The following is a 17,874-nucleotide window of genomic DNA, read 5'->3' on the forward strand; positions in this document are numbered from 1 at the left end:
AGCTAGCTAACTTTAAGAGATAACCAACCAGACCTGGGCTTATGAAAAATTTCCCTGGATAGTGACTAAATATAGCCACTAAGTAAGCAGTACCTGAATGTAATCCACTTTGAAGAGCTGAAAAAAGTGTGAAAAGTGGAATATAAATCTAAATAAATAAATAAGATGTTTGACCACTCAAAAAGTAAGCATTCCTGGAGGCATGATTGAGTCAGAGAGGATAGGGGATTTAGCTGGCTAGCATAAATTTCAACACTAGCAGACTAAGTTTAGTTGGCTATCCTTGTGTGCTGGAATAGCATAAATCTAGCTGGCTATATTATAGGCAGCTATATTTAGCTACATTTTCAACTAGAAGCTAGCCAACTAGGTTATGGCTGAAACCCTATCTATAGTTAGCTGGCTATAATATAGCCAGCCATCTTACCACTAAGCAGCTTAATATAATTTCACCCTTTAACAGCAAAGAGGGCAATTTTGTAACAGCCTGCATAAGGCAAATGCACGCATAAGTTACACTAATTTTCATAGGGAAAATACACAAGTATGTGTGCATTTTCCTTTTAGAAAATTATCCCACCAAAACTACTGCACACAATTACACCTGCAAAATTGTGCCCAGAAAATGTTTGCGAAATTGTATGCAATGCATTTGAAAATTCAATAGCATGCACATAAATGGAAACCCTTCCCTGCCCCTGCCTCTGGGAACACCTCTGCTCAGTCAGGGTAAACATATACCCAGACAAGACATATATGCATAAGTTTACCTGCATATTGAGTGGGCAATTTTATAGCAGGCCATTTCTGTGGGTAAAGCATACCTTTGAAAATTACCCCCTAGCATGAAAAAGTTCATGAGCTAATTATCACCCTATGTGCATAATGTTCGTGCAAGCACAAACTAATTTTTTGCATGCACAAACATGCCTGATTTAGCACCAGTTTCCACACACATTAATGGCCAGGGTCACTATTTGGCATACACAGTAAAATAGTTTAGCATGCATGTGAATTTTTAGTGACTCAAGGGGTCATTTATCAAAGTGCTATATGGTGTTTCTGCATGCAAAAATGGGGAGGGATTTTTTGCCAAGTGGGCTGGGCTCACAGTTTTGCATGGCTTTAACTACACCTTTTTCATTTGTGTAGTGGTTTTAAGCTCCTGGAGAGCCAGCCTAGCTATCAGGGCAGAAAGAGAGAGAGACAGAGAGAGAGAGAGAGAGAGAGATTTGTGCAATGTTCTCTCAGCCAAGCTTGATGGACTCTCTACCTGGATAACATCAAGCTAGGTTGAAAGACCACTGCACAAATCTCATCTTTGGGTGAGTTTCCTCACTCCGAAGGTCATCAAATCTTCACAGGAGAGCACTGTTCTGTTCGTACATCTCACTTTGAATGTCAAAGTGACCCCTAACCCATACACTACTACCTAAATCTCACCTTGAGTGACTGGGTGGGCCTCCCATACAGATATAAATACCAATCTAGTGTGAGGGCATTATAGCTAGTCTCTCTCTCACTCTCTCTCTCTCTCTCCCTCTCCACCCCTTTTGCTATCACATGCAATGTTTAGTGCATTTTGAAAAATCCAGGCCTCAGCCTCTTAGGAGCTAAAAGCATTGGCCTTGTACCTTTCTTCAGATCTGTCTTGGTTTAGTCTACTTTTTAAAGCACTGTTTACTACAGAGCTTCCAAGTATGTCTTGACTTTGTCCCCACAGCCAAACAGCAAGGCTCAGCCTCTGCATTGAGCTACTGCCCCCACACAGATAGGACCACCTATCTCATCTCCCTGAAAGTTCTTCCATGTAGCTTAATCAGATTGTTAGTCACTAGAAAGCGACTGATATACTGATCTGCCCTGCCTTTCCCCTGTTAAGAGAAGACAGCAGTCCCCTATTTAGCATTTGCCACATTTCATAAGTACAAATACCCTAGCTAAAGAAATAATTATTTTATTGTATACTTACAGGAAAACCAAAATTAACATGGTACAAAAAAGTGCAATTCAGGCATGCACTTTATTAAGCAGAAAAAACAAATATGTTAAGATATCTGTTTAAGAAGGGTAATTGTATCTTCAATAAAACTGAAATGTTCCAGATGTTATAATGTTATGCACATTACAGAAAATGAGTTCAAAGGACATATGCCTTCGAGGGTTTCTGCCCAATTTTATACTCATAGAAAAGAATAATTTTTACATTTGGCCCCTAGGCTTTATTTTATAGCCTCTAGTCTACACTGAGGACATTGCATCTAAATTGCAAAAGGAGGGTACCAAAGGACTCTGGAATAAATATATATGTTATAATTTATACAAAATGCCATCATTTCAAAATGTTAGCATTTAAGAAAAATATTGTGGCATTTGATGTGATATTCTTAGTAGGCAGTTCACAGTATCATCATCATCATCATCATCATCATCATCATCATCAATGTTTAGTTATGACACAGCAACAAGCGTTCAAAGCGAGTTACATCAATTTGTTTGCAGTCAGAAATAAGTTACCATACATTACTATAGCAAGCAGGATACGGTTTATTGGGTATTGCGTTATGAAACAGAATTACATTTCCACCCTGCGGGGTATGGCAGTTGGAACATATGGGGGGTATGGCTTGATGGAGCAATTTGTTGGGTCTTCTATGAGACAGAGGGTTTTTCTTTTCCAAGGGTTCAGTGAGCTTTAGGTGGTAGAAGTCTGTATGTGGTTGGGGGCAGTTTTAGGTGTGGCAAGTGCCAAACACTTCTTCAAAGAGACAGGAAAGTGAGTAGGTCTGGGGAAAATCTAATGTGAAGGAGGAGGGGGACAGAGTTCCTCAGCCTGGAGACAAAGCCTGCACAGGTCCTTTTCAAGGTATTAGTGAGGTGCATGGTCCTTGGGTATGGTATCACAAGGAAGGCCTGAGATAATGAACGTAGGACACGGGAAGGTTTGTAGGAGGTGAAGGAGCTGCTGAGGTACCTGAATGTAATCCACTTTGAAGCGCTGAAAAAAGTGCAAAAAGCGGAATATAAATCTAAAATAAATAAATAAATAATAAAAATAAGTCATTGAGGGATTTGTCAGTGAGGAGCAGGATCTTAAATTTTATGCGGTAAAGTGTTGACAGCTAGTGGAAGCTTTTCAAGATTGGAGTTATTCGGACATGTTTGTGTGCATTCATTATCATGTGAGCAGCAGCTTTTTCGAATTTGCTGTTAAGTCCAGGTTGCTATCCATTATGTTATGCTGTATGAGAAAGAAGATCTCAGCCAATCAGGACAAAATGCCACAAAGAAGACAGTATATCTCCACAGCACAAAGTAGATTAGTGAGTAGTACATTGCAGTTGTCTCAATTCATTAATTATATAGAAAGAGATAGCATTCATTGAACAAGTTTAATTATGCTTAAAGTTATTTTAAGGTATTATAATCCTCTTATTTGCCTAGATTTGCTGTAGTTCATCCTCAGGGATCTACTCTAGCAGTCGCCTAGTGGTCCAAGACTGCCACTTACGTTACAGTATCATCAATCAATGAAAATGTCCTGGCTTGATGAGTCAGCACTTTTCCAGGGCAGCAGAAGTCTTCCAGCATTTGGTCTACTGCAAGAGTTGCAGTGTGTTTTCTGTTTACCAATATTGTCTGCACTGCTGTAAAGTTTCTCCACTGCACTTTTTTTTGACACAGGCAAATAATCAGTGCTGTCCTATGTACACAGATGCTGGTAGTAACCATAAGTCCATATATCTAGAGCATGCCAGGAAAGAGAGAAAATGGGTTCTTCCTGGTGCAGCCCCTTCCTTTGGGCCAAGAATTCAATGTTTGAGTTTTATGGTGTGGCAGGATCCGCCACACGCAGTGGCTGTTTTCAGGCAAAGAGGAACAAGCTGCATGGAGAAGTGGTCGGCACACTGTCTGTATTGGTGATGGTGCACCAGTGGGTCAGAAATACTGGTGATATTCAGCCGATGTGCCGGTCGCGGAGGCGACTCTGGGATGGCACACTGAAGACTTCTTGGGCCCAGATTGGCCCATTCAAAGGAGAGAAGCAGATAGGGGAGAAAAAGGATATTTAAGGGTGCTCCCCTCCTTCCCATGTCTCTGTAATAATCTTCTCTCCCCAGCCGCTGTGAGGGTATCTGCCTACCCTCCCATCAATTATGTACTGTCATTCACACTGCAATTCAAACCACAAATCAGATAAACACCTCTTGTATAATCAGACAATAAGTGACCATTTCCTTGTCACAATGTATATATATTGAAGCTATTTTATTTTTTGGATTTAACTGTCACAGCATAGGCAGGTGTATCCAGGTGAGGGTGGGGGAACTAGAGCTGCAAAGGGAAGAGTCATACTTTTAGAATTTCCTGGAATGGTTGGGGTTGTCTGTGGTATGGATGGTTATGGCCCCAGTATGCCAGTAGACAGGTTTCCTCACAGTGGAACTGTATGATAGCCCAGAGAGCTAGCAACCTTGCATATATGGGGCGAGTTGTCTGTTGAGACCCGATCAATTGTCCCCTCCCCAAAGGACCGCTGCCTTGCCTTCTTGTGATGAGCTGATTTATCCGATAAAGAAGAGGGTGTCATGAAATGAGAAAATGCTATATTCCCCTCTTCAACTTATATGGCAGCTTAGAATACCTTGGCTATTCGTTGTATTAATATTTTGCTATTAATAAAAACGTGGCCTATGTTAACTCCAAGTATTGGAATTTCATCAATATTGGAAGAGCCTCTTACTCATGCATGGACTGGGCTGTTCAGGGTTACAGGTTCAGTTCAACCTCAGGTTTCTAGTGGTGGTATATTACTGGTTACTATCTAAAATCTATTGATGGACTATGTGAAATGAATTCTGAATTCCAAGAAAAACTGCTGACACATGACAGATGGCTACCTCAATGCAAATCCCAGCAGAGTGTCTTGACTTGCCAACAGACATTCAATGTTAAAGATTTAACTCACGTTCAATAAACAGTTTAATTGTAAATCGTATTTCCCCTCATCTATTTCTATTTACGTGCATTAATTGCTTCAGAGATTGAGAAAAGGAATCTTACTTCTCATTGGGATGATCATGATAGGAATGCCTGCTGAATGTGCTCCTACTACACTAACCCTACCTGTGGCAGGCTCCAAGAATCCTAAAACTGATTTATGCATAAGAAACCTTTCTGATTCTGAGCAACTTTCTGTGATTTTCTTTCTTTTCAATGAATTATTAATGTAAAACAGAAAAAAAAATTATCCCACTTCTGAGAAAAAGCATAGAACAAATATTATGCCAAACTCTGCATTCTCGGAATAATAGCATCTTTAAGCATCTTTATTTACCAGTACTAGAACTGGTCTTCAGCTTCCAGGTCACACGAACCTTTCAGGGGCACAAAATCCACTTGATTTTTTTTTTTAAGAAAAGACATTAAATAAAGAAAATATACCATAGCTTGTTATTTTGCAATCAGATCTTGAGGAACTATTAATGGAAGGCTCTTTTTATAAATAAAAATTACTTTGAAGTGAGACCTCCAACAATCTACCTTTTGCTTTGTAGGACCATCTCTTAAACTTCTGAGTTCTGTTTCTGTTTCTGAGTTCTAAACACTGCTAAGTACTGCCATCCTACAGGGAGACTAAAAGAAAACAAAAGCGCATGCTCAAGGAAAGATTATTCTGTACTTCTGATGTCTTCCTTACATATCGTTATCTAAAAAGTAACTCCAAATCGTCCAAAGTTCTGTTTGCCGAGGAATGGGATTTAGCCGAGAGGTCATCTGTTGTCGGACATATCTCAGCTAGTATAGTTTAGGAATTTTGACACTTACTCATTTTCACTTGTAAAGCTCCACAGCTTTCTGCAGGAACTCCAATTCCATTTTTAGCTGTGCAGCAGTACACGCCATCATCACTATCCTCCACACTCAGAATGGTCAGAAGCTGTCCGTTTTCCCGTATGTTGTAGCGTGTATCGAACAACCTGCACCAAAGAGCATATCCCAGCATGAAAGGGTGCACAGTTCATCCACAGTGGCACATACATGCCCATATACCTTCCCTTTTTTTCAATAACAGACAATCCATTGAAAAACATTTTTCATTTTCTGTGTCAGTTGAAATTTCTGGAATGCAATGCAGTTAATGGCATCACTGAGTCATTGTGTCTGCCAAGATGTATAGGTGATCATGTATCTTTTGGATAGTCCTACTTACTTAAGGGTTGCTTAAATGTCTATGGTGAAAATCCTTCATGGAAAAGACCCAGACAGTGAAAGCAGAGGTACAGTATTTAAGGAGTGTTCAAAACCTGTGGACCAGAAGAATCAGCTTATTTTTAAGTGACTTCTGGAGGCACATGGAGATAAAAGGTCAAATATACTAAGCATATTTCTCACAGACACAAAGGACCTGATTCATCGAGGTCCTTTTCCATAGACCCAGAATGGGAGAAAAGCCTTAGGGGCGGATTTTAAAAGGCCCGCGCACGCCGGCGTGCCTATTTTGCCTAGGCCGCCGGTGCGCGTAAAGCCCCGGGACGCGCGTAAGTCCCAGGGCTTTCGAAAAGGGGAGGGAGGGGGCATGTCCGGGGGCGTTCCCGAAACGACGCAGCGTTTCGGGGGCGTGGCGCCGGCCCGGGGGCGTGGTCGAGGCCTCCAGACCAGCCCCCGGGACCGGAGGACGGAGTGGGGCTGCCAGCCGACACGCACAAAGTTACGCCTGCTTTCAGCAGGCGTAACTTTGATGACAAAGGTAGGGGGGGGTTTAGATAGGGCCGGGGGGTGGGTTAGGTAGGAGAAGGGAGGGGAAGGTGGGGAGAGGGCGAAGAAAAGTTCCCTCCGAGGCCGCTCCGAAATCGGAGCGGCCTCGGAGGGAACAGGCAGGCCGCGCTGGGCTCGGCGCGCGCAGGTTGCACAAATGTGCACCCCCTTGCGGGCGCCGACCCCAGATTTTATAAGATACGCGCGGCTACGCGCTTATCTTATAAAATCCAGCGTACGTTTGTTCGCACCTGCTGCGCGAACAAAAGTACGCGCTCGCGCACGTATTTAAAATCTCCCCCTTAGTGTATCAGGCTCAAAATGAGAAAAACATTTAGCACATCTTGCCCAGGCTCACAGAGAGTCAGTGGAAGAGAAGAATTTTGAACTTGTCCTGAAACCTTTCCTTAATCATGGTCTAATGAGTTAACTAGGAATTTTCTAACACCTGGAGATTTGTAGTGTAGTTTCTAACTGTGACTTTAGTTAACTATGATCTGGATGTTTTTATTTTAGTATCTAAAAACTTCCAAATGTTAAAGGAAGAAATTGACTTAAAAAAAACTAAGAACATAAGAACATGCCATACTGGGTCAGACCAAGAGTCCGTCAAGTCCAGCATCCTGTTTCCAACAGTGGCCAATCCAGGCTACAAGTACCTGGCAAGTACCCAAAAACTAAGTCTATCCCATGCTACTGATGCTAGTAATAGCAGTGGCTATTTTCTAAGTCAACTTGATTAACAACAAGTAATGGACTCCTCCAAGAACTTATTCAAACCTTTTTAAACCCAGCTACACTAAATGCACTAAACACATCCCCTGGCAACAAATTCTAGAGTTTAATTGTGCATTGAGTAAAAAAGAACTTTCTCTGATTAGTTTTAAATGTGGTACATGCTAACTTTATAGAGTGCCCCCTAGTCCTTCTATTATCTGAAAGAGTAAATAATCGATTCACATTTTCCCATTCTAGACCTCTCATGATTTTAAACACCTCTATCATATCCCCCCTCAGCCATCTCTTCTCCAAGCTGACAGTCCTAACCTCTTTAGTCTTTCCTCATAGGGGAGCTGTTCCATCCCCTTTATCATTTTGGTCGCCCTTCTCTGTACCTTCTCCATCGCAACTATATATTTTGAGATGCGGCGACCAGAATTGTACACAGTATTCAAGGTGCGGTCTCACCATGGAGTGATACAGAGGCATTAAGACATTTTCCATTTTATTAACCATTCCCTTCCTGATAATTCCTAACATTCTGTTTGCTTTTTTGACTGCCACAACACACTGAGCTGATGATTTCAATGTATTATCCACTATGACACCTAGATCTCTTTCCTGGATGGTAGCTCCTTCTTTAAAAACTGAGAGAGAGTTTATTCAAGTCTTCTTAGAAATGAGGTGAAAAGAGGAAGATGTGGAAAATGCTTGCTTGACCAGTGTACAGAGAGAGTGGTTGACCCTGGACTTTGCATGTAAACTCTAATCAATAGGTGTGGGTGTGTAAGATCTTTTATTCAAATCCAAATTTAGTTATCTTCACCGTCACTATGGCTGACATTTCACTATCAAGAGTCTATAACTCAGTTCCCTGTTGGAAAGATCATCCTCCTGAGGTGGCAGGGGTTACACAAGGCTACTGCTTTTAGATGGAACAAAAGTAATGTTTTTCCAAAGATGAATCACACCTACGGATGGATGCTTTTTGCCGCATAATAAGCATGGTTGAATGCATGGTATAAATAACCACATTTCAGTAGGATTTACAGAGACTCAAAAACCTTTACTAGCACTGACAGGGGACTGCTCTAAAGCTTCCTCCACTGTTTGAGCACCAGGAAAGCTGCCACTTCTCTGTTTACACTGGACTATTAAGTAGAAGCCGACCAAATGGAAAATGTTATACTCTGCTGTGCTGTGTAGGCCCAGCTAAGATAAAACCCCATCTACAACACATCCATCGGCTGACAACTGCCAAAAGAAATGTTTAATGAGGTCACTGAGAAAGCACATCAGTTCTCTTGAGAAATGGAGGGTTTCAAGTAGTAGTGAATGAAAGGGGGAGGCAAAAAGAATGCTAACAAAGATTACAGTCAAGCTGCCGTAGAGATGTCAAAGATTACAGAAAGAGTAGAAATACAAAAATGACAAGAAGCATTAATTCTAATTCTAATGTACAGTTTGCTTATAAACGTCCCTGGTCATTGAAACTCACCCATCCCTCGCAGGAAACCCTTCCGCAATTTTTTTTTGGGGGGGAGGGGAGAGTTTTCCAGCTGTTCACATTGAGACAAAGATGGTGGGTAACTTTTTACTGAAGATGTTGCACCAGTTCTTGATGGGAATGTCCGTGTGCCCTCTCTTTCCGCTGCTCGCCATGTGCGCCTGCCTTTTCCTCCCGGGTTTAACTTTTTCCAAGGGAAAGAACACACCTAGATTTGAAAATGCAATCTAAGCACATTATTTTCCTCCCTTGACCTAATTAACAACCACCTGAAAACACCTCCTCCCTATGCAGCTGGAAGTGTCGATGTCATGGAACAAATTCTGCACTTTTAGCCACACAGGGAGGGGAGGCAATCTTCAGATAGCGTATGTGCAAAAGTTGCTGATTGCACGCACAAATGGCTTTGCAGATTGCCCTTGTTAAGGCTCTTCTCCCTGGTCGCCCTACATCCTTTTCCTCTCTGGATGCCACATTAATGTCAGAATGAATTAACACATAGCTGTGAAACTGCACCTTTCTCTCTGTACAGCAACCGCAAAACTATTCACATTTCAAATCCTGCAGATCGTGGCATAGACAGCCAATAACATCCAAGGGACTGCAAAGTAAAGCAGCGTGTACTGCAAAGACACAAATTAAAGCTGTAATGCTTATTAGATGGCTTGAAGTGAAAAACCTGCTTTTAACCACGGCCCATATGTTTAACCACTATCAAGAATATATAAAGTGTCACATGAAAGCAAAAGTAAACAGCAATAATAAAGATAGCATAACTGTTGAGCTAGCCAGCATAAAATACAGTTATTTTGAATATTTATAATAACAGGGTCAAATAATACTTGTCGATTTTTTTTAATTTTATTTAAATGCAGTTCATTTAAAATGTATATGCCAGGCCACCTGGATCAGCAAAACACTTAATAACAAAGGAAGGAGATAAAATTTATATATTCATAGAATATTTAGTCCCCAATACAAGAGGAGACACAAAAGCAAATCTGGAATGTAAAGAAAAAAACAGGAAACAAAGTGAAAATTCAGTGAAGAAAACTGGCTGCAGCAAAGCAAGGTGTACAGCATATAAAGAAACGACAAAATATTTTTAAAAAGATTGGCTCCACTGATACAAATCACACAGACTTTACGGTAGTCCCACCTTCCAGTCAGGAGCTTCTCAAATCAATAATGGTTTTTAAATGGTCAGGGTCAAGAAGTATGTATCTATCTTTCCAATAGTTAACGAAACCATTTGAAAGGGTATCTATGAAACATTTGACTGCGGTAGATGCCTACAATTTTGATATTTTCACAATTGAGTTAAAGTGCTAGAATATGGTGCAGTTCCGATTTTATTTTAGTAATAGAGTTATTCAAATTGTAGAGTAGTGTATATATTGTGCTACAGACAAAGCATATGATCAATACTTAGCATATCTATTTTATATTGTAAAACAAATCAGGGAGGCATCTTCCATCAATCATATTGCTCACTCGACTGATCTAGACTTTTGAAATCCATGGATTCACTGGGCTAACAGATCCCAGATTCCCCTGAGCTATGCTGCACGTTCCTGGGCACAGACTGGGAAGGTGCTTCCTTTCCTGTCCCAAACACGTTCCTTTCTCCTGGAGGAAGATGTGAAGCATCCCCCTGGCACAGCCGGATGTTCTCCTCTCTTGGGGACGGAGTTGCTCACGGATTCAGGGAAATCCCAATCACGCCTCCTCTCCCTCCAGAAGAAAGTGTCACAAGTCAGGGAGGAAAGCCTCGCCAGCCTGCACCCATTTCTCTCTCTCTCTGCTCTAACTGAATCATAGTACTCTCCCTGCAGTGACGGAGTAGGATTGCATTCACTTGACATTGATATCTGGCATCTTGAGGACACCATGGTGCTAAGTACTGAACTTGGCCTGGCTTCTTTTAGAGGTCTCCACTGGGTTCTACTGGGCTTTTCTTAAACACAGGGTACATGCTTGACTAGCTATGTCTTCCTCGGGGACGAGCTCTGTAAACTTGATCAGAGGGTAAGCTCCATGCATGACAAGAATATATTGGCCTGAGGAAAGGAGTGACAAATTCCGCTGGAAGGAGCAGTGTTAGGATAAGAGCGGGGCAAACAGGTCACCTGTCCCAGGAGTAATGCCTAAGAGGGCATCATCACTGTCACCCATTTCGTGAGCCGTCCCAGCTGTTCTGCAGGGATAAGAGTATGAGAGGGGGGGGGGGAGAGAGAAAAGAATGCTGGTCAGGGATGGGGGTGTTCTTCTTATGTTCTTAAGAGGGGGATTCTGCTAAGTCAGGGGTAGGGAAGGGAGAGAGTTTGAATGACGAGAAAAAGCAGATGCTCACTAGGGGGAAAGAGAGGGGGATGTTTGGCTGGTGGTGAAAGAACTAATGCTGAACAGCAGAAACAGATTTAGGATTTTGCCGCCTCTAGGCACTTTTGGTGTTTTCACTCCCTGCCCCCCTCTGTTTGTTTGGCACTCTTTTCCCCCCTATAAGGACACTGTCATTTTCCCTCTCCCAGGGAAAATGACAGTGTCACCTTTGCTACCTAGGGCCCTGGAGGAGTCATCCCCACTCTCCCCCCATCAGTACAAGAACCAAGTCCTGGGGAAAGAGACTGTGTGGGAGAGTTTGAGCTTGCCATCGACCCCCAAACAGAATCTATATTACTCTATGGCCCCATCGTTACTAAGGGATTACCAGGAGATGGGGTTACGTGTATGAGGATGCAGGAAGGAAAGAATTAAAGCATCAGGTTTAGATTTTTGCATTTAATGGTGAGCATATAAAATGTCCAAAGCAGTCTTTAATTACAGCAAATTTAGTCTGAATTTTTTGTATTATAACATTTTTTTAAGTTTGTTTTAAAGGTAAAATCAGAAACTATTAACTGCAATTCATGATATTTGATCTTGTTCCAAGCTGTTCACGCAAGTGTTTAATAATGCAACCTAAAACAGAACTAAGTGTTACATTTGCAAGTGTAAAGCCTGCCAGGCTTCACCATAGAATAGGGAGGTCCCCAAACTACAGCCCACAGGCCACATTTGGCCCACAAAACATTTTTTCAACTGCCAAACTTTCCCTGTATGCAGCTAAATTGGAGCCATCTTTATTTATTTATTTATTGCCCACGCATGGCAGCAATGAAGTCATCGATGATGGCAGGGTTCTCAACCCCTGCCAGCAAAATAGGAAGCCCCACATGATGGCACGGAGATAACAGGAATCACTGCAGAGCAATAGCTGCAAAGCTTGCAGGGTCCCTAAACAGGGGTGGAGGTACTGGGGGAATTACCTGGGATCGAGTGATCACCAGATGGTGTGGTTCAGTATTGGAGCACAGTCAATGGTGGTTCATTCAAAGATGAGGGTCACAGGCTTCAGGTAAATGAACTTTATTGCGATGGACTCAGTAACTGGATGGGTTAAGCTAGGGGAAGCAGAAGAGCAGTGGGCAAAACTAAAAGGAACTATGGTAAGGGCAGTAAACCTTTTTCTTAGAAAAATAAATAAAAATAAGAGAATAAGGAGGTCACTATGGATGGATTTCTAAAAACGTGGCTGGAAAGGTAAGGGAGACAAGGTTAGCATTCTACAAGCAATTGCAAAAAGAGGAAGCCATGCAACAATAGCTGAAAAAGCTAAGAGAGGCTGAGGGAGGGGAAGGTGGGGGGGGAGGAAGGTGGGGGGGGCAGAAGGAAAGTTCCCTCCGAGGCCGCTCCAATTTTGGAGCGGCCTCGGAGGGAATGGAGGAAGGCTGCTCGGCTCGGCGCGCACAAGGTGCACAAGCGTGCACCCCCTTGTGCGCGCCGACCCCGGGCATAGATTTATAAATTTGGCCCAGAGGAAATATTCAAGGAAGAGAAAGTGTAAATGGAAGAAATAATAACTAATATGATAAAATAGAGGGGCAAGACCCCAGTAGGGGTACATAAAATGGGTTTTGGAGCCTGACACTAGTCTCTGTGGGTTCAAAGATCACAAAAATTGGTCAAGAAGCTGGAGTAATGGACCTGGCCATTTACTAGCAGCATAAACCACAATTGGGGCCTAGGCTACACTTTATGTTAGTGACAGAAGGAAGTACAAGGCCTGTATTCTCACATTCTAGACAAAGAAATTAGCAAAATCCTCCCTTTCCCCTCTGTAACCATCTGACTGCACCTCTTGAAAGTGAAAACTCAATCTATAGCTGCAACCTTTAGTCTTCTCTATTGACTGGAAGACTCTCCTCAAACCCACATCTTGGGATTAAGCATAAAAATCCAAAAGTGCCATCAAAATTAGAAATAACTTTTATTTTTCTGGAGTTATCTGCACTCACTTTGCATTAATAATAATAATCACAATAATCCATACAATGCAGCAAAAACAAATGAATTGTTGTTTCCTCTTTCTAGTTCCTCATCCAGGACTCACTCAGAATTCTCAACCCTTCTCAGATACTCTTCAAACAAGTACCATAGCTACTCACATCCACTTCGTCTTTACCATACTTTCCACCACAGTCAATAGTAATTTCCACAAGGTGATTGTGGTCAATGTATCCCCTGGGTGTCCCAGGGTACTGGCTTGCAGCCTTGGGAGGGTAATCCAACTTCCATTCTCCAACAGGCACATAAGCAACCTGCACTACTCTTCAGCAACAGTAAAAATTACCGTTAACCAGTGCTCAAATTTGGACTTAAGACAAAAGGACAATTTACTAGCGGCATAAACCACAATTGGGGCCTAGGCTATACTATATGTTAGTGACAGAAGGAAGTACAAGCATGGGACTGGAAGGGGCAAAGATGTAGAGATTGATGAGAAGAAAGCAGAATTGTTAAATCCGTTCAGTTTTTCACTGAGAAAGGGCTTGTAGTAGGAGCACAGAAAATTGCAACGAATAGAAATGGAAGTGATTTAAACGTTAATTTTCAGTAGACTGTTCGCTAGGAGCTAGTAAAACCAAAAGCAGATAAAGCAATGGGGACAAATGAGATACATTTGAGTTATTACAGGAACTTGGGGAATTATAGTGCTTCTGTATAGTGTCGCAAGTGGTTTCAAAGAGCTGGAGGCAGGCAGAGGTGGTTCTTCATATAAGTGGAAATAGGAAGAAGTCTGTACACTATAGTGAAATCAGTCTAACCTCAATGGTGAGTAAATTAATGGATCCAAGGCAGCATGGTTTTACCAGAAGTAAATGTAATCAATTTCTTTGCTGAGTGATCAGAACATTAAATCAGGGGAGAGGGCAGGGTGCAATATACTAGGATTTCAGCAAGGCTTTTTGACATGGCTCTGCATAGATGACTCCTAAACAAAATGAATGCCCTAGGTATGCGCCCTAAAGTGAGCAGGAAACTGGTTGAGTGGAAAGTAACAGAGGATAGTGATAAACAAAGTTCACTCTGAGGAAAGGGGGTTACCAGTAGTGTGCCACAAGGACTGGTCCTCAGACTGGTTCTGTTTAACTATAAGCGATATTGTAAAAGGGGCTATTGGGAAACGTTTGCCTTTTTAGGGACGATACCGAACTCTTCAGCAGGGTAAAGGTGTGGAAAGCATGAGGGATCTAATGAAGCTTGAGGAACAGGAGTGGGATCTAGGGATGATCATATCTGATGAACTTAAGGTGACCAAACAGGTAGATAAGGAAACAGCAAAACCTAGAAGGATATTTTAGTGCATAGGGAGAAGAATAACCAGCAGGAAAAAGGAGATGACATTGCATCTGTACAAGTTTTTGCTGAGACCTATTTGGAGTACTGAGTACAATTCTCAAGACAATACCTTCAAAAGGATATAACCTGAATAGAGTTGGTCCAGAGGGTAGCTATTAAAATGGTCAATAGTTTTCATAACAAAGTATATGGGTATAGACTTAAAGATCTAAACGTGTATACCCTGGAGTAAAGGAGGGCAAGGGAGATATGATCGAGACATTTAATACCTCCGTGGAATAAATGCACAGGACATGGGCCTGTTACAATGGAAAGAAGGTCCTGGAATGAGGGGTCATGGAATAAGGGTGAAAGGAAAATTGGTTCTTACCTGTTAATTTTCGTTCCTGTAGTACCACAGATCAGTCCAGACAGGGGGTTGAGCCTCCTGTCCAGCAGATGGAGATAGAGAACAAACTAAAGAGAATCCTATATCAGGGCAGTGCTCACCCTGCATCCCTTCAGTATAAACATTATCAAAGCAAGAAAAGGTAATGTTAACCAGTAGAAGATCAAGCAAGTAACAACCAACATGTAATGTGAACTATCAACACGTGAAAGAACCGCTCTTACATATATATCTAGTTGAGAAAGACTTCCGGTGCCTTGAAGTACTGATAGGAAGTAACTGGATCCAAAATGCTGTTAAGAACCAAACAAAAAAGGAAAAAACCTTCGAGTGTACGAATCAAAAAGAAACCACAACCCGGGTGGGAGTCTGAACTGATCAGTGGTATTACAGGAACGAAAATTAGCAGGTAAGAACCAATTTTCCTTTCCCTGTACGTACCCGGATCAGTCCAGACAGTGGGATGTACCCAAGCTTCTCTAAAGAGGGCGGGACTGAGACAAACCCGCTTGAAGCACCTGCCTGCCGAAGGAGTCAAACACTGGCACCTGGATGTTGAGGTAATAATGACGACCACCCGAACCCGGTTCGCCCCTTCAGAGTCTGGGGTCCTGGGCCCCTGCGCTGCAGCCAATCTAGGGACCTTGGCAGGAGGAGGGCAGACAGGCAGCTGAGGATCTGATGGGTCATCCTGTTGTAGAAGGCTGGCAACATAAGCCTTATGCATGACGAGAACAAAATCAGCTGAAAAAAGCCATGGAGATTTGCCTGGGTCAGAACTGGCATCTGGGGGGTCCACGGGGCTTAAATCGGGGGGGGGGGGAGTGAGGAAAAATCGGGTCCCTGCCCCCATCAGGCTCAGAATCTTCAGCGAGCTTTAGAGCCAAAATGGCCACCGTTCCCGCGGTTTGCAGTGCGTCTGCCAGGCCGGGCGGTTTGCAGTGCGTCTGCCGGGCCGGGCGGTTTGCAGTGCGGCTGCCGGGCCGGGAACGACCAGCTGATCTCTCCTGTGTAGAGGAGCCATCCCCTCCGAGGCAGGCTCTCCACACGTGAGGCAAAAGGCTGATCGAAGCATAGAGGGAGAGAGGGGGAGGGGCAGATCTGCCGCGTGTGAGACGGCAAGAATCGCCGGTGCCTGGCTGAGGGCAGTAAAGTGAAAGTTCAGCTACCCGCTCTTTCCCCCGATGGAAGTTGTTTTGTTTTTTTTTAACTTATTGGTAAAGTTGAAGAAGCAGAGCAATGAACTTCTCTGCAGCAGACCCGAGGTATGCTTCCTCTCTGGGTCTGCGCGGGGGAGGGACTGGAGCACCAGTTTCACCCCTAGCCAGGCAGGTCACCGGGTAGGGTGCTAGGCTGAGGATCTCAAGGGGCAAAGCCCCCCTAGGCACCCAGTAAGAGCAAGGTGCAAACACCGTTGCTCCCTACAAGAAATGAAAACTTTAACATCTTTTTCTTTGAAAACTGAAATTAGAAATTAAGTACTTGCTTGATCCAAATAAGACAGAAAGAGGGAGAAAGTAGACTTTCCCAAACAATCTAGCTGATTAGAGGGGAGCCGCATGGTCTGCCATCTGCATCTGCTGGAGAGAGAGAAATACTGAAGGGATGCAGGGTGAGCACTGTCCTGATATATATATTTATTTATTTAAAGATTTTATATACCAACATTAGTGGGGAACATCATGCTGGTTTACATAATAACTGAGAGCAGGTGGAAATTACAATAAACAGGAGGGGGGAGGGGGAGAGAACAGACAAAGAGGCCGAAGGGGCCGTAAAATGTGTAAACGATGCGTATTGCGTATATAATACATGATAATAAATTATGTAACAAAAATGGAACAAGATAAACAAGATAAGAACAGTAAAATTTTATACAGTAACAGTATGATTTTATACATATATATATATATTTTATACATATATATATATATAGGATACCCTTTAGTTTTTTCTCTATCTCCATCTGCTGGACAGGAGGCTCATCCCACTGTCTGGACTGATCCGGGTACGTACAGGGAACAGGACTAAACTCAGGAGTAATCTAAAGAAATATTTGTTTACAGAAAGGGTGACGGGCACATGGAACAGCCTCTGTTGAGGTGGTGGAAATGAGGACAGTATTGGGATAAAAGAGGGCAGGGAACAAGCATAGAGGATCTATGAGGGAAAGGAAGGAGCAAGGGACTGTAAAGCTGAGTAGACGAAGTATATGGGCAGACTGAATGGGACTCTGTTTCTCTGTTTCAGTATATACATTTTCTGAGTGATAATGATGGTCCAGGTTGGGTTTTGGTTCAAATACTATATAAGTGTGACATTATCTAGCAGAGCTAGGGAGAGGAAGCAAAGACTGTGGCTGACCAGGTTCCTGGAAGGGGAAGGGCAGTTTATCTTCCTTTTCCTTATGAGAGAGTGAGTTGTTCTCTCATCCCTTTTGAAGTGGGATCCAGGAGCGATTCAGCTTGCAGTCAGTGCCTCAGGAAGCCTCCTATCCAGTCATCAAGCACAGGAGACTTAACCAGGCTTGTACTGTACCAATCAGCTATTTCTGTCTGTTCATTTATTTATTTATTTATTTCGGATTTTTATATACCGACATTCTCAATACAAGTATCGAATCAGGTCGGTTTACATCGAACAATAACTGTCGCAATAAAGGCGTTACATTAAACAGCTTTTCATAACATAAGAGTAACATATAACATATAACATATAAATATAATATAATACAAATCAAATAATACAAATACAAATAATACAAATACAAATACAAATAATACAAATAATACAAATAATATAAAAAACATATAACATA

General features: G+C 42.4%; 1 protein-coding gene across 2 annotated transcripts in view; it reads right to left on the reverse strand.

Moving 5' to 3' along the window:
- Positions 1-17,874, reverse strand: part of MUSK (muscle associated receptor tyrosine kinase) — a 235,091-nt gene that overhangs the window by 173,152 nt on the left and 44,065 nt on the right. For both annotated transcript variants that reach the window (XM_029614825.1, XM_029614815.1), the window contains exon 3: positions 5,830-5,981. In XM_029614825.1, coding sequence (XP_029470685.1) covers positions 5,830-5,981 — 152 coding nt within the window. The remainder of the gene's footprint in view (positions 1-5,829; positions 5,982-17,874) is intronic.

This window comes from Rhinatrema bivittatum, chromosome 1 (assembly GCF_901001135.1).
Source record: "Rhinatrema bivittatum chromosome 1, aRhiBiv1.1, whole genome shotgun sequence".
NCBI classification, from domain to species: Eukaryota; Metazoa; Chordata; class Amphibia; order Gymnophiona; family Rhinatrematidae; genus Rhinatrema; species Rhinatrema bivittatum.